This window comes from Loxodonta africana, chromosome 19, assembly GCF_030014295.1.
Source record: "Loxodonta africana isolate mLoxAfr1 chromosome 19, mLoxAfr1.hap2, whole genome shotgun sequence".
In the NCBI taxonomy this organism is placed as follows: Eukaryota; Metazoa; Chordata; class Mammalia; order Proboscidea; family Elephantidae; genus Loxodonta; species Loxodonta africana.
In genome coordinates, this window is record NC_087360.1 from 48,624,347 (window position 1) to 48,651,542 (window position 27,196).

At 41.5% G+C, this 27,196-nt stretch overlaps 1 protein-coding gene across 7 annotated transcripts in view; it reads right to left on the reverse strand.

Annotated features, from left to right (window-relative positions):
- DOCK5 (dedicator of cytokinesis 5) overlaps window positions 1-27,196 on the reverse strand; it is a 233,671-nt gene that overhangs the window by 125,436 nt on the left and 81,039 nt on the right. For 5 of the 7 annotated variants that reach the window (XM_064272667.1, XM_010592365.3, XM_023550999.2 and 2 more), the window contains 4 exons: window positions 23,607-23,662; window positions 21,032-21,128; window positions 5,498-5,646; window positions 131-266 (listed from right to left, as the gene is read on the reverse strand). In XM_064272667.1, the coding sequence (XP_064128737.1) occupies window positions 131-266; window positions 5,498-5,646; window positions 21,032-21,128; window positions 23,607-23,662 (438 nt within the window). Of the gene's footprint in view, window positions 1-130; window positions 267-5,497; window positions 5,647-20,963; window positions 21,129-23,606; window positions 23,663-27,196 lie in introns of those variants that run through there. The other 2 variants (XM_023551000.2, XM_064272668.1) reach the window with 2 other exon arrangements.

The window sequence follows — 27,196 nt, forward strand, 5'->3', positions numbered from 1 at the left end:
TGTTATGCTTTACTTTTAAAATGTTTTAAATAACATCTCTGCCTCTTATCAATGACTCCCTTTCTCATTAAAAACAAAAGCAAAAAACGGAATCTCAGTAGCCCAAATCTGTACATTTAAGGAAATGTACCTTTTCCTCTTGGATCTTTTCCTCAATCCTTTTTGAAGCCACCTCATGGGCCTTGAAGAGAGCAACTGTGCTTGTTTCGTCTGGGTCCAAAATGTTCCCGTTGTCATCTCGCACCACCAGATCTAACCCAAGCATTCTAGAAAGAAAGCAGTGGTCAGCAGGTTCTTCCCACTAGGGACAGACTATTTTTACTGAAGAGCCCTGTTTATGGATTGAATTGTGACCCCTCCCCCACCCCGAACCAAAATATGTGTTAAAACCCTGTAAATATGACCCTTTCGGGAAACAGAGCTTTTCTCTTGTTATGTTAATGAGGTTTTGCCAGAATAGGTGGGTCCTAAACGTAATCACTTCTGGGTTATAAAAAGAGCAGAAGAGACTCAGAGACACACACGGGGGAAGACAGGCTATGGAGATGGATGCATCTACAAGTCCAGGAATACCAAGGCTTGATCACAACTTCTAGAAGCTGGAAGAGACCAGGAAGGATCTCCCACCGGAGCCACACCCTGAATTCAGACTTCTGCCTCCTGAACTGTGAGAAAATAAATTTCTGTTCTTTAAAGTCACTGACTTGTGTCATTTCATTTACAGCAGTTAACTTAGACAAGCCCCCATCAAAGAACCCAGGAAATTCATATTTAGAAAGGTTAAGTGCTGGCCAAGGTGAGATTAAGAGTAGTTCATCGAGAGGAGGAAAGAAAGCCGGGAGTAGGAGGAGGATATAGAATGTGAACAACTGCCTCCTTTGCCATGAGACCAGAACTGGATGGTGCCTGGCTACCATTATCGAACATTTTTGATCAAAAATTCCATAAAGGGGGAAAATGCAGAACAGAATTTTAAATTCTCACGAACTCCAAAATTCCTGGGGCCATGAAGTTTAGAGGAACTCCTGAAACTACTGCCATGAGATAATCCTTAAAACTTAAACCAAAAATATCCCCCAAAGTTTTCTTAAAGCCAAACAGTAGCTTAACTAGTAAAAAAAGTCTGCCTTGAACATTACTCTCTTTTAAGAACTATCTAAATGGGATGAAATTGACAACAGCAACTTGAAAGATTAGATAGGAACCTTAAGGGGCCGCGGATTTAAATTAATGGGGGAGGAACAACTCAAAAAAGGAGGGTGAGCACGGTTGCACAACTCGAAGAATATAACCAATATCACTAAATAGTACATGTAAAAACTCTTGAATTGGTGTATGTTTTGTTGTGTATATCCTCAACAACAAAATAAATAAATATATGTATATATATATATATATATATAAAAGCATAGTTCATTGGCTTTTGTCCTTTCAGTTTCTGCCTCCTTCTGTTACAACAAGGTAAGAAAACTTACGAGATGTTAACCAAGTAATTTGGTTAACAAAATTAATTTGGTTTGCAAAGTAATTTGGTTCATAAAACCTTAACGGGAAAAGCAAAATTTGCACTCATTCTGACCAAACTCCTCTGGCCAATGCCTCTTCTCCCTATCTTCAGTTGTTTGCACAGGAACTACGAAAGACCAATTGTTTGGGGCTTGCTCTGATTTCCTTAAAGGTACAGAGTTGGGAAACAGTACTTAATCCACAGGTGTCTTTAAGGAGATCAATGGAGTAAGACCTGGCTTGTTGGTATTTCATAATAGTTATAAGCATGGGCTCTGGTGTCATCTGGACCAGGATTTGAATCTGGGCTTTAATAATTGCTAGCATTGTGGCTCTGGGTAATTTACTTAATTGTGCAAAGCTTGGTTTCCTCATCTGTAAATATTTTCTACCCCTCAAGGTTGCTGTGAGAATTTAATGAGATAATGAATGTAAAGCACTCAGTACAATTAATATATATTAAGCTCTAAATGTTAGTTATTATTGCAGCAACTGGTACAAAAAAAACACCTGGCTATGAAGTTGCAGCTCTAAGTTTTGCACAGGAATAACAAAAAAACCAGTTGCTATTGACTCAATTCTGACTCATGGTGATTCCATGATATCAGAGTAGAACTGTGTTCTGTAGGGTTCTCGATGGTTGATTTTTCTGAAGTAGACTGCCAGACCTTTCCTCTGAGGTACCTCTGGGTGGGCTCAAACCTTGAACCTTTTGGTTAGCAGCTGAGTGCATTAATTATCTGCATCACCCAGGGACTCCTGCACGGAAATAGTAAGAGCCATGCGGTCTATGCATGACATGATCCCACCAAGGCTGTTATGCTTCAATATGCACACAGAAGTAGAAAAACATTTTTGTTTAGTTCAAGAAGTTGGAGGCTGTGGTGGAAACAAGATACTGCCATCTGAATACCGCAGTATGCAGCCCAGGAGCAGGGATGTCAAAAATGTAAGAAAGCTCAAGGGCTACAGTGAACCGTGCCACATCTTTGGGAAAAAGGCAAACATACCTAATTTCCCTCTTCCCTTGTTTTATAGATCTCCATCAACTGATTTAATCTGGAAGGTTCCTTTCCATGGCAGCCAGACCCACAAGCCACTCAGACTCATGAAAGATGGCCTTAGCTGCTCAGAGATTGGGTCACTGATGCACTGGCAGAGCAGCTTAATTTCCTGAGCTGCTTCTAAGAGCTGGAAGGGGAAAGCAGGCACGTCCTGCTGTTTGCAGGATGTCAACATCCCATGCCAGGGATTAGTGAACCTCTGGGCCAGTATAACACTGTGGCAAGGCCCAAAAAGACAGAGGCAGCATATGGGCAAGGCGGGAGCTACCTTATCCCACCTTAACTGGCTTCTTAAATACTTCTCTGGCACCACACAACTGGCAACACAACCCCTGTGGTTACAGTCCTATGAAGGTACAAGTGCTAGGGCGAGGGGATTGTTAATTCTTAATCCTAAGTAAGTTGCATTTTGACAAACAGTCAAAAATCTGGGTTCAAATTAAGCTCTCCCAATTATTATCTATGTGACTTGGAAGTCAATCACTTAAGCTCACTTAGTCTGTTTCTTCAACCAAAAAGTAGGAATAACAACAGGGTTGTAATCAAGTAATATTATGTGAAGCATACATCAGAAGTATTTCATAAATACTGGTTGAATCTGAACCTTATATGCTATGTTTACCCCAGCTATTTCTGAATACAGCTGTCAGAGACTGTAACGTTTAAATGAGTAGGATAATCAGCTGTATTTAAACAGGTCTCTGAGGTATATCCAAGAAACCTGAGGCTAGAGAAGATGGGTAAAGGAACAACAACAACAAAATCACACATACACAAGATGAAAAAAATTGGAAAATAAAACTAAATGCCAAATTAATTATCTACAAAAGCTAGTCTTTTAAACAGAGCTGGTCATAAGGCATGAATCATAAGGTCACCATAAATTTGATGAGTTGATTGTATTTCACATTTCCAAAAGGCAGTCATACCTGGAACTTACATATCTGCTTGAGTTAGCCAGAAGATTAATGAAGTGATTAACTCTTAAGAGGGCACTGTAAACATATTCAACAAAGTATAAATATTTTCAACTATTTCTAAGAAACCTGGTTTTCACATACTGTAGAAAATTGCTCCACAATAGAGGGAAAAGGGGAGTCAGGAACAGAAAGAGGATATGGAACACGTGGCTAATTGCCTCCATGAATAACTGACACCTTTGTCATGAAACAGAAGAACTGGATGGTGCCCAGCTACCGTTACTGAACATTTTGAATAAAGAGTCTATAAAAGAATCCTGATCAAAACAGGGAAAATGCAGTACAGAATTTCAAATTCTCATGGGATCCAGGCTTTCTGGAGCCATGGACCTGGGTAAACCCCTGAAACTACTGCCCTGAGATAATCTTTAAACCTTAAATCAAAAATATCCCCTGAAGAAAGCCAGCACAACTTGCATAAGGCAAGGTTGTAAAAGCTCCACAGGCACATCCAAACTCTCTGATGGACCGAACTGCTGGGCTGAGGGCTGTAGGGACCATGGTCCCGGGGAATATCTAGCTCCATTGGCACAACACAGTTTATAAAGGAAACGTTCTACGTTCTACTTTGGTGAGTAGCCTCTGGGGTCTTAAAAGCCTGTGAGCAGCCATCTAGGATACTCCACTGGTCTCAACCCTTCGAGAGCAAGGGAGAATGAAGAAAACTAAAGATACCAGGGAAAGATCAGTCCAAAGGACTAAAGGGCCACATCTATCACGACCTCTACCAGACTGAGTCCGGTACAGTTAGACGGTACCCAGTTACCACCACTGACTACTCTGACAGGGATCACAACAGAGGGCCCTGGACAGAGATGGGAGAAAAATATAGAACAAAATTCTAACTCAGAAACAAAACAAAACAAAAACTAGACTTACTGGCCTAACAGAGACTGCAGAAACCCTGAGAGTTTGGCCCCCAGGCACTCTTTTAGCTCAGTAATGAAATCACTCCTGAGGTTCACCCTTTAGCCAAAGATCAGACGGGCCCATAAAACAAAATGAAGCTAAAGGGGCACGCCAGTCCAGGAGCAAGGACTAGAACGCAGGACAGGACAGTAAAACTGGTAATAACCCAAGGTTGACGAGGGAGAGGGCTGACATGTCGTGGGGTTGTTAACCAACGTCGTAAAACAGTATGTGTACTAACTGCTTAATGAGAAACTGGTTTGCTCTGTAAACCTTCATCTAAAGCACAATTAAAAAAAAAAAAATCCCTTGAAGTCTTCTTAAAACCAAACAATAGCTTAAATAGTAAAGAATGTCTGCCTTGATCGTTGTGTTCTTTTAAGATCTATCTATATAGGGCCAAACTGACAAGAGCAACTCAAAAGATTAGATAGGACACTTAGGGGGCAGTGAGTTTACTTTAATGGGGGAGGAACAACTCAGAAAAGGAGGGTTAGAATGGCTGCATAACTCTAAGAATATAATCAATGTCACTGAATTGCACACGTAGAAACTGTTAAATTGGTGTATGTTGTGCTGTGTATCTTCTCAACAATGACAAAATAAACAATAGGAAAAGTTAAGAAAAAAAAAATTGGCTCCAGTTAAGGGAAGGCAGAAAGAAAGAGAGAAAACAAGCCTGATATTGATTTAAAATCCACTGTTAGAATAAACATAGATAGATAAAGCTCCAGGTATCTAAAGAGTGTCGGTTTCAGATGCTCAGTTACTGTCAGTTTGTTTGGCAGGGAAGTCGGTGGAATCCAAGTCCAATATCTTCTATTAAACTGTAATCTCCCTGAGATCAGAGACCCAGCACAGGGTCTGGCACACGGAGGGTACTATGAAGTGTTTTTTAATGAAATGAAATGCTTCTAAGTCAAAAAGATGGCAGTAAATATAATTCTCTGGCAACTCCAAGGTCAAAAGCTTGTCATGAGCAGTGTCCTCAGCATGAACTCAACAGTCATTTTCCATAAAGCGTCATCCCTGGCTTACCTGTTCCCATGATCGATTTTGGCTGTGACCTTCTTCTTGAGCTCTGCCAGTTCATCCTTGGGGAGTGTTCCCGACAGGATCTGGGACCGCCACTCAATCAGGCTGTAAGTCATCTGCCGCAGCTGGTGGAAAAGTGTGACTTTGTTGTTCTAAGAGGACAAAAAGAGGTATTATGGAGGATGGGAACTTTTTACTGATTATAAATGTTATTTAATCAATTAATGTTTTTCATACAGTAAGTTGGGCCCATTAAAAGATTTTTTTTTTGTATTAACAGAAATTAATAGAGATGGCTTTGCCCTGAGCACTCCCTCCCTCTCCTATTGCAACTTTAAAAACACATAAGTAAACTTACGATAGTTGGTCTTGCTATTCTTAGGTGCTGTCAAGTTGATTCCGACTTAGAGTGTGGCCCCATGTGACAGAGCAGAACTGCCCCATAGAGTTTTCTAGGCTGTAATCTTTACAGGAGCAGATCACAAAATCTCTTCTCAGAGAGCTGAGCATCTACCCGTTAAGCTACCAGGGCTCCTTGTAGGATAGGTGGTTGGTCCAAAATCATAATCATCCACATACCCTTAAATTCTGACCACATCCCTCTTCTGTTTAAAACCCTTGAGTGATTTCCACTGATAGATAATCCTGTAAAAGTCCCTTCGTATCTTGGCTCCAGCCACATTTCATATCAACTTCCACCTTGAATTATCTACGCTCCTTCCATAGAAAACTACATCCACTTCTCCCAAATGCTCTGACTTCCTCAACATGTTATTTCCTCTACCTGGAACCACTTTCTCCTCTTCCACCAAGCCCTGCCTCCCCATATCCTTCTCACACACTACAGCCTCCATCAACTGGCTAATTCCGACTTCTTCAGGTCTCAATTTAGAAGCCTCTTCCTTGAAACGCTAAGCCTGGGTGAGCTGTTCCTCCCACAGCACCAAGTCTCACTCCCATCAGAGCCCTTGTAACACTGGATGACACTGGCTTGTCTGACTCTCTTAGACTGGAAGCTCCTTTAGGACAGGGAAGTTGTTCATTTTTGCATTTTTTTTAGTACTCTTTAAAGTGTTAAAAAGCAAAGATGCCACCTTGAGGACTAAGGTGCGCCTGACGCAAGCCGTGGTGTTTTCAATCGACTCATATGCATGCGAAACATGGATAATTAATAAGGAAGACTGAAGAAGAACGGATGCCTTTGAATTGTGGTGTTGGCGAAGAATATTGAATATACCATGGACAGCCAAAGAACGAACACATCTGCTGTCTTGGAAGAAGTACAACCAGAATGTTCCTTAGAAGCAATGATGGCAAGACTACGTCTCAGACACCCTGGACATGTTATCAAAAGGGGTCAGTCCTTAGAGAAGGACATTATGCTTGGTAAAGTAGAGGGTCAGCAAAAAAAAAAGGAAGACCCTAAAGGAGATGGATTGACACAGTGGCTGCAATAATGGGCTCAAGCATAGCATCAACTGTGAGGATGGCACAGGACCGGGCAGTGTTTTGTTCTGTTGCGTACAGGGTTGCTATGAGTCGAAACTGACTCGATAGCACCTAACAACGACAACAACAATAGTACTTGGCACAGAGTAGGAACTCCTTAAAGTGTTCTGGATGAGTGAATTATGAATGAAAAAAAATAACTGCAGTTTCAGAGATGAGGGACAACGGAAAATAAAACGTAAAATATTTTTAAAATATCTTTCTCCCTGAAAATTTTCAGACCAGTCAGACATTAAATCATTACTATGGGCTTCAGTAATAACTTTCCTGTAACTGAACTAAATTAACTTACAACCAACTACAGTCACCTATGCTGCAATCATTTACGAGTCAAATAACTGATATACCTGAACCATCACAACCTTGGTTCTATCTAAATGACTGATTACAATTTTAATAAAAGTCACTGAACATCTACTATGTGTTGGGAATAAAAATCCTGTCCCCAAGGATCTAATATTCTAGAAGTAAAAGGACAGCATAGATAAGTAAACAATGTATATATATACATAAGAAAATTTCAGATTATGAAAAGTACAGTAAAGAAAATAGGGCAATAACATAAGGTGTATACAGTAGTATCACTAGAGTGGTCAAGGAAAACTGTTCCACCTATCACTTTGGGACATGCATTTTAAATAAAAATCTGTATAATTCCACTTAGCCCATATATACTGTGATGGTTAATATTATGTGTCAACTTGGCTAGGCTATGATTCTTAGTGGTTTGGGAGGCATTGACCTGATTGCTCTTCCATAATGTAATATAATGTAATCACCTTCATGATATGATCTGATGTAATCAGCCAATCAGTTGAAAGGGGAGTCTCCTTGGGCGTGTAGCCCATTTCCATTATATAAATGGATGTTCCAGCAAGGCTTTCTCTCTCTCCTCCCCACTCTCTCCCTCCCTCTTTCTCCTTGAGACATAAGCCTGCAGAAGTCTTCAGAATGCCACCTGGGCCAGCAGAGGCCTCCAGCTTGCCACCTTATCTGCAGATTTTGGGTTCATCTGTCCCTACAACCACCTGAGCCAGCAGACATCTACAGCCTGCTGCTGGAAACATGAATTTGGGAAGTGCCAGCTCCCACAATTTCTTTAAAGTAAATCTCTCTCTATATATTTATATATATGCTTCATTGGTTTTTTGTGACATAGTGTTTAAGAGCTCGGCTGCTAACCAAAAGGTTGATGGTTCAAATCCACCAGCCGCTCCTTGGAAACCTTATGTGGTAGTTCTACTCTGTCCTATAGAATCACTATGAGTCAGAATAGACTCAACGGCAACAGGTTTGTTTTTTTTCCACTGGTTTTCCTCTTCTAACGAACCCAGACTAAGACATATACTATGCCAGTACTGCTTCTTTATTAATAGATGAAAACTGATATTCAAGTAAGCATATATTTTTGAAATTACAGTAAAATACTATAAAAACAATGCACCTCCCCACTCCACCCCCCAAAAAAACCCAACAACAAAGAAGTTGTTGATGGCTGTACAACATGTTCTTTGGTCATGTTTTTCTGTAAGAATCCCAGGGATACAGACTTGTGGGCAAGGTATTGACTGAAACCATTTAGAAAACAGAAAAAAAAGTCCTCAGCATCCCAACCAAAAACCCACTGCCGCTGGGTCAATTTCGACTCACTGCAACACTATAGCAGAGAGTAGAACTGCCCCATAGGATTTCCATGGAGCACCTGGCAGATTCAAACTGCCGACCTTTTGGTTAGCAGCCATATGTCTTAACTACCACACCACCAGGGTTTCCATCCTTAGCCTAAAAGTGAAAAACTGGGACACAACTAATGGGATTAGCTGAGTGTGATAAAAGCTTCAATATAAGTTCAAAGTTCTGTGGGGACACAAAGGAAAGAGATGAATAACTCATTTATTGGTGATTGCAAAAAAAAAAGCCATTGAGTCGATTCCGATTCATGGTGATCCTATATGTTACAGAGTAGAACTGCTCCGTAGTTTTCCTGCCTGTAATCTTAATGGAAGCAGACTGCCAGACCTTTCTTTTCTGGTACAGCTGAGTGGGTTCCAACCGCCAACCCTGAGGGTAGCAGTTGAATAAAAACCATTTGCGCTTCCTATGCCGATCTTTAGAAACCTTGGTGGCATAGTGCTTAAGAGCTACAGCTGCTAATCAAAAAGGTCAGCAGTTCAAATCCACTGGGCGCTCCTTGGAAACTCTATGGGGCAGTTCTACTCTGTCCTATAGGGCTGCTATGACTTGATGGTAACGGGTTTTGTTTTTAATGCTGATCTTGGAGCCCTGGTGGCCCAGTGGTTAAGAGCTCGGCTACTAACCAAAAGGTTGACCGTTCGAATCCACCAGCCACTCCTTGGAAACCCTGTGGGGCAGTTCTGCTTTGCCCCATAGCATCACTATGAGTCAGAATCAACTCGACAGCAATGGGTTTGGTTTTGGTTTATGTTGATCTTAAAAACACAGAAAGCAAAGCCTGTTTCATTTTTTGAAACAACCTACTTTTTATGCTTTTCACATTTTCTGAATTGCCTCCTTCCCACCAACCAATTTTTAGAAATGCATAAAAATTAGACTTTACAAAATTCTTTTTTTAGGAAGCAAAGATTAAAAACACAGCTTTTCCCCCCTACTTAATCTTATATAAAATCTAACAATTTACTTATCTTTCAAACCTAGAAAAAAGAGTGAGCAATTAAACCCATAGAATTAGCGCTTCAAAACTGTTAGACAGAAATGGGATTTCCCCTCCTCCCCTTTCTTATAGACCATTTGTTGACTCCTGTTTAGATTTTTTTTTTAAGTATTTTCTAAGTTTAATTAAAATATGAGTTCTCAAAATATGGCAAATAAAGCATTCAAAGGCTCGGGACATCCTCTCTGTGAGGCAGGGCTTTGTTTGGGGCACATGTTCACAACTTCTTGGTCTCTATTTTATTAGACACTGTCCAAGGGAATTTAATTATTGCCTGTCATATCAGCCTTGTTTGCCAAGTTCTCCCCCAAAAAGAATGATGAAGACAGCCATTCTTCTCTGATTCACTGTGCCAAATGAATTCTGAATAGACAAGCTGGAACACCCCAAAGGAAGCGATTTTCCCATTTACTTTGAGGAAATAGATTTTCTTGCCACATTCCTCAGATTATTCTAAGCAAGATGCTCTGTGTAATAGCTGGCCCCTGACACTTCATGGATTCCTGGGAAAGCATACGGGGACAAACCAAAAAAAGCCACTGCCATCAATTCCAACTCAGAGTGATCCTGTAGGACAGAGTAGAACTGCCCTCAGAGGGTTTCCTTTTTTAATCTTTAGGGAAGCAGACTGCCACATCTTTCTCTCGAACAGCATCTGGTAGGTCAGAACCACTGACAGCAGCCAAGTGTTCAACCACTATGCTACCAGGGCTCCTACATAAGGACAGGTGGGAGAAAATCAAGCATTACCCCTAAGACCAAGGAGCAAGCTCCTCTGCGTTGCTGTCTTTTCTTATGATATGCTTTTCCTCTTTCCTGTCCTCTCCTTTCTAAGTCCTAGGCAGCCCAAGCTGGCTTCTTGCAGAGTGCCTTCTCTACTGCCTCTAACCTTCATGGATCTCAGCTTTTTATATTTATTTATTTTACACTACTGGCCACTATCACAAAGTTTAACAGTGCATGGGATTTAATAATTTTTTGATCCTCTCCCCAAAAGTCAGCACAATCTTGGGACACTGTAGATATTCAAAAACAAATTGTATTGATAGCTTGAACTTAAAACTACCATCTGGTTTCAATTTTAGGAGTAGCTACACAAAATAGAACAATGTAAGATTTTTTTCTACCAGACGGTAAGGCTATTTCTGCATTTGCTTAAAATTTCTCCCTCCTTTCCACTTGGAGATCTCTAATAGCTCACTTTCTACATTCCTGTTCCAATTATCTATCTTTTCATTTTTTTTTTTTCCTTAGAAATGAAAACAGTCAAAAGAAAAAAACAGCTTTGCCTTCAATGCTGATAGGAATACAGAAGCCATATGAACATCACAGAAATTCTGGGAGCCATGAGACAATGGCGCAGCTTCACTGGGTGTCAGAAAACCTAGATTCTATTAATTCATCTTCCCCAAGAATGTATGGTCATAGCCAAAAGACTTTTCTCTGATCCTCCACTTCTCCATCTGCAGAAGAATCAATATTTATTCTACATACCAACCTTTCCTCTTCCATGAGGCTTTTATGATGTACAGGAATAAGTGCTTGACTAAAAGTATGGGGACTTGACCTCTTTTTCTATCATTAACTTGCTATGTGGTTTTGGGAAAATTAGTTCCTCTGGATTAAGGCCATTTGTAAAATAAAGGGACTGGCATGGCAATAAGATCTACTCCCAATGATAAGTGTCTTTGAGTCTATGACTGAGACATTAAGCTCAATTACTTCTTGCAGACATCTTCCTGATTAACCATGTCTGGCTCTGGTCAGCTTACTCACTATGTACTATACACTCAATTGGCTGTATATCAAGTTTCATCTGTATATAGCTCTTCCCAATTACTCTTACGTCTTCTTGGTGTATTTGTAACTCCTAAGGTTCCAAGAGTCCCTGGGTGGTGCAAACAGTTAAGCAACTGACTATTAACCCACCCAGAGATGCCTGGGAACACAGGCCTGGTCATCTACTTCTGAAAGGTCACAGCCTTGAACACCGTATGGGGCAGTTCTATTCTGTACACATGGGGTTGCCATGAGTCAGAATCAACTTGACGAAAACTAGTAAGATCCAGGCACAGTGTCTTCAGTTCTCCATGTCCCTGTGGTGCTCTGACTCTAGGAGCTCTGCGAAGATAGGAAACCAGGATGCCGCAACTTCTTTCTTACTCATTCTAGTACCTTTTTCATTTGTGAGAAAAAATCTTGACCTGACTAGCAAAGGTTTGATTCTTAAAGAAAAGATACATGAAAAGACGTTTTTTGCCTCCTGAGGTAAAAGAAATCCAGGAAACAAAGCTGGAAAAACACAAAACTGGAAGAACACCCAGAGCACCACTCCTGCCCTGTGACAATCATTACCACTTCACACGTCGCCACTCAGCCCCAAGTTAAGCAGGGCTTGCAACTCACAGATAAAATGCTCTGCCAGCAGGACAAGGTTTTCCATGGGAACTTTCTGTCCTTGGTAATAAGTGATCAGACACTCATTTCAAACTGAAACTAGCTTAATTACACTCCAGAGCATATTCTCCAGCAGTCAGCAATAACCACCAGATCAAAAAGAGTAGACCTGAGTAGCTTTAATCTGCCTGAAAATGCCATGTTGGGAAGAAGGGCCGATTCATTGTTACCTGCAAGTCCCCCCATCCCCACCTCACTTACAGGCACTTTTTCTGACCCAGATTTTTAGAGAACTATAAATGGGCATTGGGTTTTATTTTGCTGGAAAATTTTAACTTTCTGTGAATCACATTTTAGTAATTAAATTTACTTTATTCAACAATATGTATTAACCAGTTTCTATGACAAGGCTCTTCTTCCATCTTTTCCATAAGGAGATAGGATTACATCCAGTCTCCCAAACTTATCTGACAAAACAGCCTGACTGACAAAAACTCACTGAACTGCTTCTCCAGTTGGAAAGTGGAGAACAGCTCTGAGGTACATTTAGGGTAAGATGGATGGCAAGACTTTGACTCCCTTACTTTGGACATGTCATCAGGAAAGGCCAATCACTAGAAAAGAAAATCATGGTTGGTAAAGTAGAGGGCCAGTGAAAATGAGGAAAACCTTCAATGAGATGGGTTGACACAGTAGCCACAACAATGGATTCAAACATACCAACAATCATGAAGGTGTCGCAAGACTGGGCAACATTTTGTTCTGTTATACATAAGGTTGCTGAAGTCGAAGCCGACTCAATGACAATTAACAACAATGACAGATGTTATACAGTATGTCACTATTCGGTCGCTATGAGTCAGAATTGACAGTAACAGGTTTTTTCTTGGGATGGCAACCAAACACTTCATTATCCAGGGCAGTCCCTCTTTCAAAAATTCTGATGTGCTACCCCCACATATATATTCTAATTTGTTGGTTTTTAAGACCTGATTTTTTGTTGAGAAAATATGATATTATGATGTGTAATGTATATTTCTGCACATTCAAAAAATACAATCGGATGCCCATCAACAGATTAATGGATAATCAAACTGTGGTACATACACACGATGGAGTATTACACAACGAGAAGGAACAATGATGAATCTGTGAACCATCTCCTAACATAGATGAACCTGGAGGACATTATGCTGAGTGAAATAAGTCAATCACAAAAGGACAAATATTGTATGAGACGATTATAGTAAAAATTCATGAAGTTTACACCAAAAAGAAACAATCTTTGATGGTTATGAGGGAGGGGACGGGTGGGGATGGAAAAATACTACATAGACAATAGATAAGTGGTACCATTGGTGAAGGTAAGACAGTACACAACACTGGGGAAGCCAGCACAACCTGTACCAGGCAAGGTCATGGAAGCTCCACAGACACATCCAAACTCCCTGAGGGACTGAATTGCTGGGCTGAGGGCTGTGGGGACCATGGTCTCGAGGAATATCTAGCTCAACTGGCACAGCATAGTTTATAAAGAAAATGTTCTACGTTTTAATTTGGTGAATAGCGTCTATGGTCTGAAGCCTGTGAGCAGCCATTCAGGATACTCCACTGGTCTCACCCCTTTGGGAGCAAGAAAGAATGAAAGCTAAAGATACAAGGGAAAGATTAGTCCAAAGGACTAATGGATCACTTCTACCATGGCCTCCACCAGACTGAGTCCAGTACAACTAGATGGTGCCCGGCTACCACCACTGATTGCTCTGACAAGTATCATAATAGAGAGTTCTGGACAGGGCTGGAGAAAAATGTAGAACAAAATTCTAACTCAAAAACAAAGACCAGACTTGCTGGCCTGACAGAGACTGCAGAAACACTGACAGTATGGCCTCCGGACACCCTTTCAGCTCAGTAATGAAGTCATTCCTGAGGTTCACCCTTCAGCCAAAGACTGGACAGGCTCATAAAACAAAACAGGACTAAAGGGGCACACCAGCCCAGAGGCAGGGACCAGGAGGCAGGAGGGGACAGGAAAGCTGGTAATAGGGAACCCAAGGTTGAAAAGGGAGAGTATTGACATGTCATGGGGTTATTAACCAATGTCATAGAACAATGTGTGTACTGACTATTTAATGAGAAACTAGTTTGTTCTGTAAACCTTCATCTAAAGAACAGCAAAAAATTAATATATATATATGTATATATAAAATTGGGTTGTTATTAAAAAGATAAACTGAATTACCAATCCAATCATCTCTAAGTCAATGCACAGGTGTCCACCCTCACAGAAGGAACTCCTGTGGAAGCAGGGAGATAAAGAGGCCAAAGATCACCTCACTGGATCTACTTTCCAGGGCTGGTGAAAACCATAAGAGCCTGAGCAGCAGCAGAGAATAAAGGCAGAACACTTAGAAAACGACAGACCTAGAATAGCTAAGTAGCCATAGGGCAGTATCTACCCAACCCTACCCCAAGCTGGATGATGAGTAAACTATCACAGGTAGGTGGTCAAACTCTCTCCTAAACAACTACAGGGCAAAATTTGCAGTGTGATCTCATTCATTCCAGTTCATTATTTATCACCTCTTCCCATGAAGCAATGCAGTAAGAAGGAGATAGTCAGGAGCTGTCAAAGTGTGCCAAGCAGTATACTGGGAGTTTTATACAGCTTATCCCAATTAATTCTTATAACAAACTTGCAAGGCATATGTTATATATAATTCTCACTTTGTTGTTGTTAGGTGCCCTCGAGTCGGTTCCGACTCACAGCAACCCTATGTACAACATAAAAAAACACTGTCCGGTCCTGCGCTATCCTCACAATCATTGCTATGTTTGAGCCCAGTGTTGCAGCCACTGTGTCAATCTATCACGTTAAGGGTCTTTTCACTGTCTCTCTACTTTACCAAGCATGATGTCCTTCTCCAGGGACTGGTCCTTCCTGGTAACATGTCCAAAGTATGTGAGACAAAGTCTCACCACCCTCGTTTCTATGGAGCATTCTGGCTGTACTTCTTCCAAGACAGATTTGTTTGTTCTTCTGGAAGTCCGTGGCACATTCAACACTCATCACCAACACCATAGTTCAAAGGCAATCAATTCTTCTTTAGTCTTCCTTATTCATTGTCCAACTTTTGCATGTAGATAAGGCCAACTGAAAATACCATAGCTTGGGTCAGGTGCACCTTAGTCTTCAAGGTGACATCTTTGCTTTCTAACAACTTTAAAGGGGTCTTTTGCAGATTTGCCCAGTGCAACAAATCATTTGATTTCTTGATGGCCACTCCATGGGCATTGATTGTGGAGCCAAGCAAAATGAAATCCCTGACAACTTCAACCTTGTCTCTGCTTATCGTGATGTTGCTTATCGGTTCAGTTGTGAAGTTTTTTGTTTTCTTTATGTTGAAGTGTAACCCATACTGAAGGCTGGTGTCTGATCTTTATCAGTAAGTGCTTCAAGTCCTCTTCACTTTCAGCAAGCAAGATTTTATCATCTGCACAAAGCAGCCTGTTTAAAATGAGTCTTCCTCCAATCCTGATGCCGTGTTCTTCTTCCTACAGTTCAGCTTCTCAGATTTGCTCAGCATACAGACTGAATAAGTATGGTGAAAGAATACAACCCTGACACACATCTTTCCTGATTTTAAACTGTGCAGTATCCCCTTGTTTGTTCAAATGACTGCTTCTTGGTTTGTGTACAGGTTCCTCATGAGCACAATTAAGTGTTCTGGAACTCCCATTCTTTGCAATGTCATCCATAATTTGTTATGATACACACAGTCGAATGCCTTTGCAAAGTCAATAAAACACAGGAAAACATCTTTCTGGCATTCTCTGCTTTCAGACAAGATCCCTCTGACATCAGCAACGATACTCCTCATTCCATGTCCTCTCCTGAATCCGGCTAAACCTTCTGGCAGTTCTCTGTTGATGTACTGCTGCAACCATTTTTTTAATGATCTTCAGCAAAATAAAAAAAAAAAAAAAAAAAAAAATTTTTTTTTTTTTTTTTGTGATATTACACTAGACAAAGGAAGTGGCCTTGGATGAGGAGAGACAGAGAAGTGAACATTAGACTCTCATTCTAGGTAAGAATAATAAAACTTTGGAGGTTAAGGGACTTGTCTCAGGCTGCAGAAGCAGTGGCATATCCTGAACTACAATCCCTGCCTTCTGAATCCAAGTTCTTCCTTTCTTGGTTTGTTTGTTTTCAGGAACTATTACTGGGTTTGTTATTTTTTCTGAATATAAAAGTACATACCAAGTAAGGGAGGAAGTCAGGATTTAAAAACCAGCTGGCCTGTCTGATTCAAGTCCACACTCTTACATTCATGATCTCGTTTCCTTCTTTCCTGATCAACCACTGGAAATATACCCAGTAAAGTGGTTTCAAATGAGGCACAGCATTTTAGGCAAAGGTCATTAGAAATTGTTCTGAATTTGTACTCTGTACTGCATGCTTCCCTTTTTTCTTTCTGGAATAATCTATGTCTCCAGGACTTGAATCTAAATAAGGAGGCTTCCGATCTACAGTGAGAAACACAGCCTGGTTACGGAGCACTCAAGGCCACCTTACCTAAGGCGATTACACAGGACAAAGGAAGTGGCCTTGGATGAGGGGAGACACAGACGGGAACATCAGACTCTTGAGACAGTGAGTAGTAAACGGACACTAAGCCAAGTCTGCCCAGGAGGGAGGAATGCCAGAGTGGCTACTGTTTCCAGCTAAGAATGCCATCACATGCTCACACTAATGGTCTGTCTACAGAATGACTTCACGTATACTATCTCTGGTCATAGTCTCACAGCTCTGTGGTGGGTGGGCAAGGCAGATTTTATATCACTTTTATGTGGGGGGGCAGCGGGCAGCAGACGCTTAGAGAGTTTATAACTTGCCGAAGACAAAAGAACTGGTTAGGACAGGACCTGATCTAAAAATTAAGCTTCCTAATTTGTTAGTCCAGTGTTCTGTCTGCTATAGCCTGCTTCCCTGAAAGGATAAGGCCAACAACCACCAGGGAAGATAATTAGATAGAAAATAGTAATAATAAAAAACAAAGAGGAAAAGTGCAGTCATTTCTTCGTTCTACTTTGGTCAAGTAGGCTCTCTTGCTTTGGCTTCTCCCTTTAAAAAAATATATTTATGTAATTTCACATGATTATATTTCTGACTGCTTTATAAAAATAAATCAAAGGTGCCTTGGTGGTACAATGATTAAGTGCTTTCTGATTAAGGTCAGAGGCAGTCTGAACCCACCAGTGGCTCAGCAGGAGAAAAGACCTGGAGATCTGCCTCCATAAAGAAGAAATCCAACAAAAACCAAACCCACTGCCATCGAGTCGATTCTGACTCATCGCGACACTGCAGGACAGAGTAGAGCTGCCCCAAAGGGTTTCCAAGGCTATAATCTTTACGGAAGCAGACTGCCACATCTTCCTTCTGTGGAGTAGCTGGTGGGTTCGAACTGCTGAGTGCTTTAACCACCGTACCACCAGGGCTCCTCCATAAAGATTACAGCCTAGGAAACCCTAAGGGGCAGTTCTACTCTGTCTCATAGGTCACTAGGAGTCGTAATCAACTCGATGACACACAACAAGAAAAATAAATCGTAACTGTACAAATACCTTTCCTTTCTAAAACAATTACTGTATCTACACAGCTGGGCTGAATCCAGTTAGTGGATTGCATTTCCCCCTCATATCATATTCTGGATGTAAGTTTTTGGTGAACTTAGTCTGAAAACAACAGAACTAGGAAGTGTATTTTAGAGAAATACGAAGGAGTTCTAAGAGATCACTGGCATCTTCAAAGATACCAAACAGAATGCCTGTGCCATCATCTGTGGGAGGAAACACACAAAAGAAATAGCTCAAGTTCATATGTATATTAGTGAAATCTGTATTTACCTTTTAATAGACTAAAGTAACATGCACAGAGAATCACAGAACAAAAACACCAACAGACGTATATACGGAAGGAGGGATTAAAAAAACCATAAATGTGATTTCTTCTACTTGCTTTTCAGTGAAGCATAATACTTGAGGTTTGTTACCTTGACAAACCAATTTCTGAGGAAGCAGTTCAGAAATCTGCCTGAAGTTAACTATATGTGCTTTAGGAAGGGTCAGGAGAAAACCAGATCTAAGCCCAAGCAAGTATTCCTTAATGCATGAGCATGTATCACAGAAGCAGCAGGTTGTTTAGCCCCATCAATTGATTATGATTTTCTTGATGAATGTCTTTTCATCAATCAATGGCAGGTATAAGACATTTAAAAATATTCAGAGAAAATGAAATAATTGTTTTATTAGATGAGAAAGTGTGTTGCCCTCTGAAATACCAGGGGATGGCTTCTTCCCCCTTCACCTTAAACCTAATTCTACAATTCGATAGTGAAATCCCCACACAGGAAATCTAAATGCAACATGAATGTATCACCATTAGCTACAAAGGAATTTGGGGAGCCCAAATACATGAATCATATGTCTTCACCCTTGTTCACTTATTTCTCATTTCCATTCAGTAGCAGACATGGTACAATCACCTGTGAATATACAAAGGACACAGACAATGACTTGTGCACAGTAACCGTGCTGTAGCAAGGAAAAATGTCTACCTCTGTCGTGGATTGAATTACATCCCCCCAAAAATGTGTGTATCAGTTTGGCTGGGCCATGAGTCCCAGTATTGTGTGATTTTCCTGTATGTTGTACATCCTGCCTCTATATGTTAATGAGGGAGGATGGGTGGCAGTTCTGTTAGTGGGGCAGGACTCAATCTATAAGATTGGATTGTGTCTTGAGGCAATTTTTTGAGATATAAAAGAAAGAAGTGGGCAAAGAAACAGGGGACCTCATGCTACCAGGAAAGCAGCATGGGGAGCAGAGGATGTCCTTTGGACCTGGGTCCCTGTGCCTGAGAAGCTCCTTGACCAGAGGAAGTTTGAGGACAAGGAATCTTCCTCCAGAGCCGACAGACAGAGAAAGCTGTCCGTTGGAGCCAATGCCCTGAATTTGGACTTTTAACCTACTTTACTGTGAGGAAATAAATTTCTCTTTGTTAAACCCATCCACTTGTGGTATTTCTGTTATAGAAGCACTAGATGACTAAGACAACCTCCTTCATAATCTCTACTCTTATACATTACATTTTTAAAAATCTCACTTCCCAGTACTTATCATTTAATACGTTTCACCACTCATCAATTTCCAGAAAGAAACTGCTAAGGAACAAACTCATGTATGTGACAGGCTCACCCATCAAGCTGGTTACACCCACCACTAGCGAGTCAATTAACCAGAACCGAAGAATGCTTTCTCTATAAGTGCAAGACCATCCACTCAGACCGCCGGGCTCACAGCAGCATCTCTGTCCTCCAGGAGCTGATGATTTAGGAACTTACAAGTTAGCTCTGTCCTCACATAACATAAAGAGATCAAAAGATCAGCTTCATTACAAGGCAGAACGCCCCACGGGTCAGATGATGCATCAGACAATAAGTGCTGCCATAGTCCAGCAGGAAACACTATGGATTGGTGTGCTTAGAGGCCGCATTATGAAGAAGGGTTTGAATTAGGCCTTGAAAGACGGGCAGGCAGAGGAAAGGCATGCAGGCTTCCCCTGAAGGGGTTGGTGATTTCTGCTGCTGTGATTCATCATGGAAAACAACAGCCCTGGACAGAAATAAAATACTGTACATTAGCTTTTAGAAGTTATGTTTGAATGGGCATTTGATCAGTTTTTACTAGCCAGAGTGAGGTGTTCCCAGTAACTTAGTAAGACTGGCCTTTGAGAGTGAAAATCAAGAATTAACACAAGACTGAACAAAAACCTAGATAAAGCCACACGAAGGACACGGAACGGTTCCCAGGCCTTCAAGTTTAACCTACGTACAACCTGACTGAACCCATTCACTCACCTAAGGAGGGAATATACCTTCACCACAGGAATTTTTGGCCAGTTACAGAAGCATGGAAGACACTTATAGAGAGAAGACCTAGTGATGGTTATCTACAAGGTTGCCAGGAGGGAGAGCTTTAGAAGAGTTTTGGTGCATTCCAACGTCTAGGAAAGGGCTTCCCAACGTGGTGATGAGTGCAGGCTTGCTGCCAACAGACTCAGCATTCTAGCCTTCTGGCAAAATGGCTCCTCAGGCTCTCTCAGTCTGACATCACCAGCTACTAGACTTACCTTGCCCTAATTGCAAACCTGCATAGAACTTCTGATTATGGTTTATTATGGAGAGAACATGCTGGGTCCTGTGTAATGTCCCCCTGAACTGGCATATAATATTAGCAATCTGAGGTCAAACCAATGTGAGACTGAGTACTGGGAATCGGCCCTGAAAAGAAGACTCTCCAGGTCATGTTTTAAAACAACTCAAGTTCCTGAGTCTATAATATCTATTCACGAAGGTAAAAAATGCCCCCCATGTGTGAGGCCTCTTGTGGCTTGGCAAATTCCTAATCACTGGTGTACATGTATGGGGTCGCTGGAATAGGGTCTCTAGGAGGTGGAATGGGCTCGAGGCAATGTTTTTTTTCTAGGTATACATGTGAGATCAAGAGAACATCCCTCAGTGTTCACATCGATAAATTGATAATAATTACACCTACTTTATAGGGACACTGAGAAGACTCTTCTGGCACTTGGTAAGTACTTTGCAAGTGTTTGCAATTATTATTATCATTATTACTTTCACAATCAGGATATTTGTCAGTTGAGAAAAAAAAATGACTTAATTATGTCCTCTTCCCCCATTGCTCTATAACATCAATGATCCCACTCTGAGGAAGTCCGGTTATCAGACATTGTGTGGTTCAGGTAAGATGTGTCCCACTCCGTGCAGAGAGGTCATAAGTGACAGGCACCTTGCAGAGGTAAGCAGTCTGAGGTCCAAGGAGAATGCCGCAGGCTCCACGTCCCAGGGGAAACTCACCACATAGAGCTTGCGCCAGATGACGGCCCATTCTCGCAGAGTGGAGGTGAGCTCCTGCACCAGTGGCAGCTCACCTGGAATCACAGTCTCGTTCTGCCTGAGAAGGACCAAACAGAGGCTCACTTTACCTGCATTGATCATCGCTGCTTTCCTTGACGGAGGTCACATTCCCCAAACTCCACGTCTGGAGTGGGGCTGCTTGAGCTTGAAACACCACAAAATTTGTCTGTTGGGGCCTTTCTGTGTAAGGGACTTTAATCGCATTTATGTATCACAGAAAAGGAAAGGAGCTTAGGATACCACAGTTCTCAAGATGAACAGAGGTTCTGCAACAAAATGGGCCAACAGCCCAGTCTGTACCTCCCCATTGGGGATAGGAGGGATCAGTCCCTGGAGAAGTACATCATGCTTGGCACAGTACAGGGCCGGAGGAAAAGAGGAAGACCCTCAAAGAGGTGGACTGACACAGTGGCTGCAACAATGGGCTCAAGCATAACAATGACTGTAAGGATGGCGCAGGACCAGGCAGTGTTTCGTTCTGTTGTGCACAGGGTCGCTATGAGTCAGAACCGACTTGATGGCACCTAACAACAACAACAACAACATGAGCACCTAAGTTACCGACCAGGATGGCTTTAGTGATTCCCAGGGATGGAAATAAAAACCCAACATTTCATTACGAAGAGTGAGGTGGAGAAGGGTGCCCAATCAAAAAAGCCCTGGGTTTGACACCTCACACTGAGTCTGTCGGCTGGGACTGAGGCAGTGCTCTCTCTTGGAACGGTACTGGCTTTTCTTCTCATCTGCTGCTTTTCAGCACAGAAAACTGACATATAACTACATGGTTGCTGTTGTTGTCAGTTGCCGTCAAGTTAATCCCAACTCATGACAACCCCACATGTACAGAGTAGAACTGCTCCACAGGGTTTTCGAGGCTATCGTCTTTCAGGTGCAGATTGCCAGACCTTTGTTCCAAGGTGCTGTTGGGTGGATCTGAACCACCAACTTTCCAGCTAGTGGTTAAGTGCTTAACAATCTGCACCACTCAGGGACTTCCACTTACATGAGACTTACAAACATGTAGATTTTACATTTATTCACATAAATTCTGATATTTTTATGATTAGCAAAGAGAAAAAATAAGTGAGAGCAAGCAAACAAGTGGGGATTTGTGGAGGGATTGTTAGATTTAGCAAATAAAAACACAGACTGTCCAGATAAATTTGAACTTCAGATATGTTACAAACAGTTTTTTAGATAAGCATGCCTCATACAATACTAGGGACATACTTAGAGTACAAAATTTACTTGTTGTTACCTGAATTTCAAATTTAATTGGGCATCCTGAATCTTATCTAGCAAGCCTAACTACCTAGTTAGTGGGTACATGCCTTCCACCCTGCCTCAACATCATTGTGGCTGGTGGCAGTGGAAGCTGCCCAAGATTACCCATTAGAAAAAGGACTTCTCCAGGAGGGCAGAAGACCTGGATTCTGGTATCAGAGTTACGTGAATTTGAACAGGTCTCCACCTCTTGTCTATGATATGAGGGTGCTGACCTTATTACTGAGAATGTTCTTGTCAGCATTGAGTCTGTGTGAGTCTGGGACCCAGCTGGTCTTTTCTCTCTTGGCTCCACTCCATTCTCTATCCAACCTGGGATTCCAGTCCTACTCCAGGCTCTCCTTATTACTTTCTGAACTTCCTTGCCAGTAGACTGACCAATTAAAAGGTCTTTCTCCTGGACTTCATGCTGCATATTCATTCTTCTTAACTGCCATAGAGGTAGTACTTTCTAGGACAAATGATAAGGTGGGCAAGGAATAAGAACATCCCAAACCTCATGGATTTTCTTTGCAGAGCCCATTCACATACATTGTTTCATTTGAATCTCACATCAAGCTCATGACCAACATAGGGCCTGATTTGTATCCTCCAATTTTCAGTAGAAAAACTCAAGTGCACTAAGGTTAATTGACCCTTCAGTTCAGGTCTGATAAGGAGATGATGTAGCCTACTCACCTATTTCCCGAAGATCCCAAATTGGGGGCTTCTTAGGTCTTATCTGCCTATGAGTCCCAACTGTTCATGTGTATGAACACACACACACACACACACCAGTTAGCAGGTAGCAGAAGGGGAAGGTAAAGGCCCTCAGTTCATTACCTCTGACTTGCTACTCTGGAGAAGGATGTCAGGGAGGAAAGAGAAAGCAGAGAAAGGAATCTGCCAGGAAAAAGTTTTCACTCATATCTTTTTTACTGATGAGATATTAAAGTACATAAGACATTCTTTGGAGCCCTGGTGACCGTGGTTAAAGCGCTCTGCTGCTAACCGAAAAGTCGGTGGTTCAAAGCCACCAGCTGCTCCACGGAAGAAAGTTGTGGCAGTCTGCTTCTGTAAATATTTATAACCTTGGAAACCCTATGAGGAAGTTCTACTTTCCTATAGGGTCTCCTATAGGGTCACTATGAGTTGGAATTGACTCAATAGCAGTGGTTTTGGTTTAAGACGTTCTTTAATAATAATTTTATAGCTTTATTATTTTTAGGAGTCTTCTCTGGTTGGAACTTACCCTCTGTCTTCCACAGTTGCCTCTTTCAAGTGGATATATGTTTCAGGGAAAATACCCTACAGAGAGAAGAACTTTGGTTAGACACTCATAAAATCTCATCCCAAAGCAAAGAATATGAAATGAGCAAGAGTGAATGGGAGGACAAAAAGAAACCTTTAGAACAGCTAAACTTTGCAATCAGGTTTGTAAGATTTCAACTCTGCTGGCTGGTTACCTAAATGAAGACAAGGCCGAAACATATAAAAGGTATAAACTAAGATCAGGATTCAGAGAGCATAGGATAAATGTGTCATAAATGAAGAGGCAAACATACCTGGGTTAAGTCAGAGCTACAATAACGGTAAGGAGTTTAATAGTGAGTTCTTAAAATCCATCCAGATTCTACACGCCATGAGATGTTTACCTTAAAGGGTTTCACATAATTAGTGAGATGGGTGGATATGTACTTACTGGCCTATAAAAATACAGTAATGTTCTAAAGTAATTCTTCTTGGCACTTAAACCAAATATACCCAAAATCAATTCATATTAGTTACCTGGTTAATTCTGGCATTTCAGTCTCAAAATGCTCTCCATTCTATATTCCTAAGAGGCAGTTCTATATCAGTACTGTGACACTGCTCATGGGGAAAACTAAGGCCCTGCCAGACCTATGAGAAAGACAGGAGAACCAGCTGGTAGAAACTGAGTAGCAGATATAATTAACAGGAGGCAAGTGATAGGTCAGAGTTTTCTTAAATACTCAAAAATTTTGTTGTTTTCCTGTGTGATGTCCTCATCAGTAAATAGAAAAACCCTCCAAGAGATAGACTGACAAGGTGACTGTAATAATGGGCTCACACACCAAAAGTTGTGAGGATGGCACAAGGCCAGCCAATGTTTTGTTCTGTTATACGTAAGGTCGCCATGAGTCCGAGGCAACTAGACAGCAACTAACAACAAAAATAAGAGAAAATGACATCTGGAAAAGACACTGGTTTTATTGTATTATATATGCCATGCCAGTAGAGGTCAGGGAAGAACCTTCTTAACTGGAATCACTGACTCAACTACTCCTAGCCTTGCACCTGTAAAAGACAGCGTGAATCTTGTGGATGTTACACCAGAGGGGTGGCTGACCACAAGGGTGGGAGGGGGTATCCCAGTGCCTGGAGGACTATGATCAAAGACATGCACCCAGGGATTTTTAATCCACTTGGGGATGGAAAACCAGTGCGCTTCAACATGGACTGGTACTGTGTCCAGTTTCACGTACTCTATCAGTACAATACTCTTCTTTCTCCCTTTCAATTCTTCACCAATAAAACAGGAAACTGCAAGAAAATGTGAGATTAAGCTGCTCTAAGCATTGGTGATGACAGAGTGGATCCTGCAACTGCTTGAGTCAGAAGCAAAATGACCACCCTTTCCCATTAGGCAGGAAGAATAACAACAAAAATGGTATATAATTCTCCTCCAGGCTTTGAGAAAGGGACAGGAATGGATGCATACATCAGAAAACACTATCACATACCCATTAATAACATGACCAAGACCGCACACAGGGACAAGGAGGCACTGACCTTTTATTATCAGATCAGGATTCAGACTGACTTTGGAAACCAGACTGAACAGTTCAAAAGAAACAAAAATTGAATGTGCATTGTCATGGATTGAATTATGTCCCCGAAAAACGTATGTATCAATTTGGCTGTGCCATGATTCCCAGTATCATGTGATTTTCCTATATGTTATAAATCCTGTCTGTATGATGTTAATGAGGGAGGATGTGCGGCAGTTGTGTTAGTGAGACAGGACTCAATCTACAAGATTGGATTGTGTCCTGAGGCAATCTCTTGAGACATAAAAGAGAGAAGTGAGCAGAGAGACAGGGGGACCTCATATCACCAAGAAAACAGTGCAGGAGCAGAGTGCATCCCTTGGACCCAGGGTTCCTGCACAGAGAAGCTCCTAGTCCGGGGGAAGATTAATGGGAAGGCCAACAGACAAAGAAAGGCTTCCCCTGGAGCTGGCGCCCTGAATTCGGACTTTTAGCCTCCTTTACTGTGAAGAAATACATTTCTCTTTGTTAAAGTCATCCACTTGTGGTATTTCTGTTATAGCAGCACGAGGTAACCAAGACATGCCATCATTCCTTTGGGCCTGATTTCTGACAACAAAGGAAGAATTCTGAAGGCTCCAGACCTGTTCTTAGGATAACTAAGTAACTTTGGGTTTCCTCTATCCACTAAGCTGAGGCAAATGCTTTACTGAGTATCACTTCTGTGGAGAATCAGACTTAAAATGTCCAGAACTAATTAAAAAAGAGGGATGTTGAGCAGGGTTGAACTGCTTAAAATTGTACTTATAAGGAGCCACACTTAGAAGTTAAAGTAAGATGTAAGGTTGTTAGTCCAAAGAAATACCCTTGCAGAAGATTTTCAAAATCAAGATAAAAGGACCAATTAAAATTCTCATGCATTCAGGGCGGGGGTTTGGGGACCATGGTTTAAGGGGACTTCTAAGTCAACTGGCAAAATAATTCTATTATGAAAACATTCTGCATCCCACTTTGAAATGTGGCGTCTGGAGTCTTAAATGCTAACAAGCGGCCATCTAAGATGCATCAACTGGTCTCAACCCACCTGGAGCAAAGGAGAATGAAGAACACCAAGGTCACACGATAACTAAGAGCCCAAGAGACAGAAAGGGCCACATGAACCAGAGACCTACATCATCCTGAGACCAGAAGAACTAGTTGGTGCCCGGCCACAATCGATGACTGCCCTGACAGGGAGCACAACAGAGAACCCCTGAGGGAGCAGGAGATCAGTGGGATGCAGACCCCAAATTCTCACAAAAAGACCATACTTAATGGTCTGACTGAGACTAGAGGAATCCCGGCGGTCATGGTCCCCACACCTTCTGTTGGCCCAGGACAGGAACCACTCCCGAAGACAACTCATCAGACATGAAAGGGACTGGACAGTGGGTAGGAGAGAGATGCTGATGAAGAGTGAGCTAATTATATCAGGTGGACACTTGAGACTGTGTTGGCATCTCCTGTCTGGAGGGGGGATGGGAGGATAGAGAGAGTTGGAAGCTGTCAAAATTGTCACGAAAGGAGAGACTGGAAGGGCTGACTCATTAAAAAAAAAAAAAAAAAAACTCATTAGGGGAGAGCAAATGGGAGTACGGAGTAAGGTGTATATAAACTTATATGTGACAGTCTGACTTGATTTGTAAACGTTCACTTGAAGCTCAATAAAAGTTAATAAAAAAAAAAATTCTCATGCATTCAGAATCTGATGACTGGTGTCCTGACAATAGGGAGAAATCCAGTACAGAAGTATTCAGGAATAAAATTAAACAGTGACTTTTTTTTGTGACAGTTAAAAATCATAAGCAGATAATTTACATTGGGGGATGCAGGCATGACAGATTTTCATATTAAGAGATTGTTTATTTTGCTCTATTACTGCTCTATCATTCTAAGCATCATCTTTCCATGACAGCATATGGCCATTTACAGTCATTTGATTGTCCTGATAAATCTGAGCCTTGTACAATTTTCCTAGGTCTTATGACACACATAAAGCCAGAGTAAACCT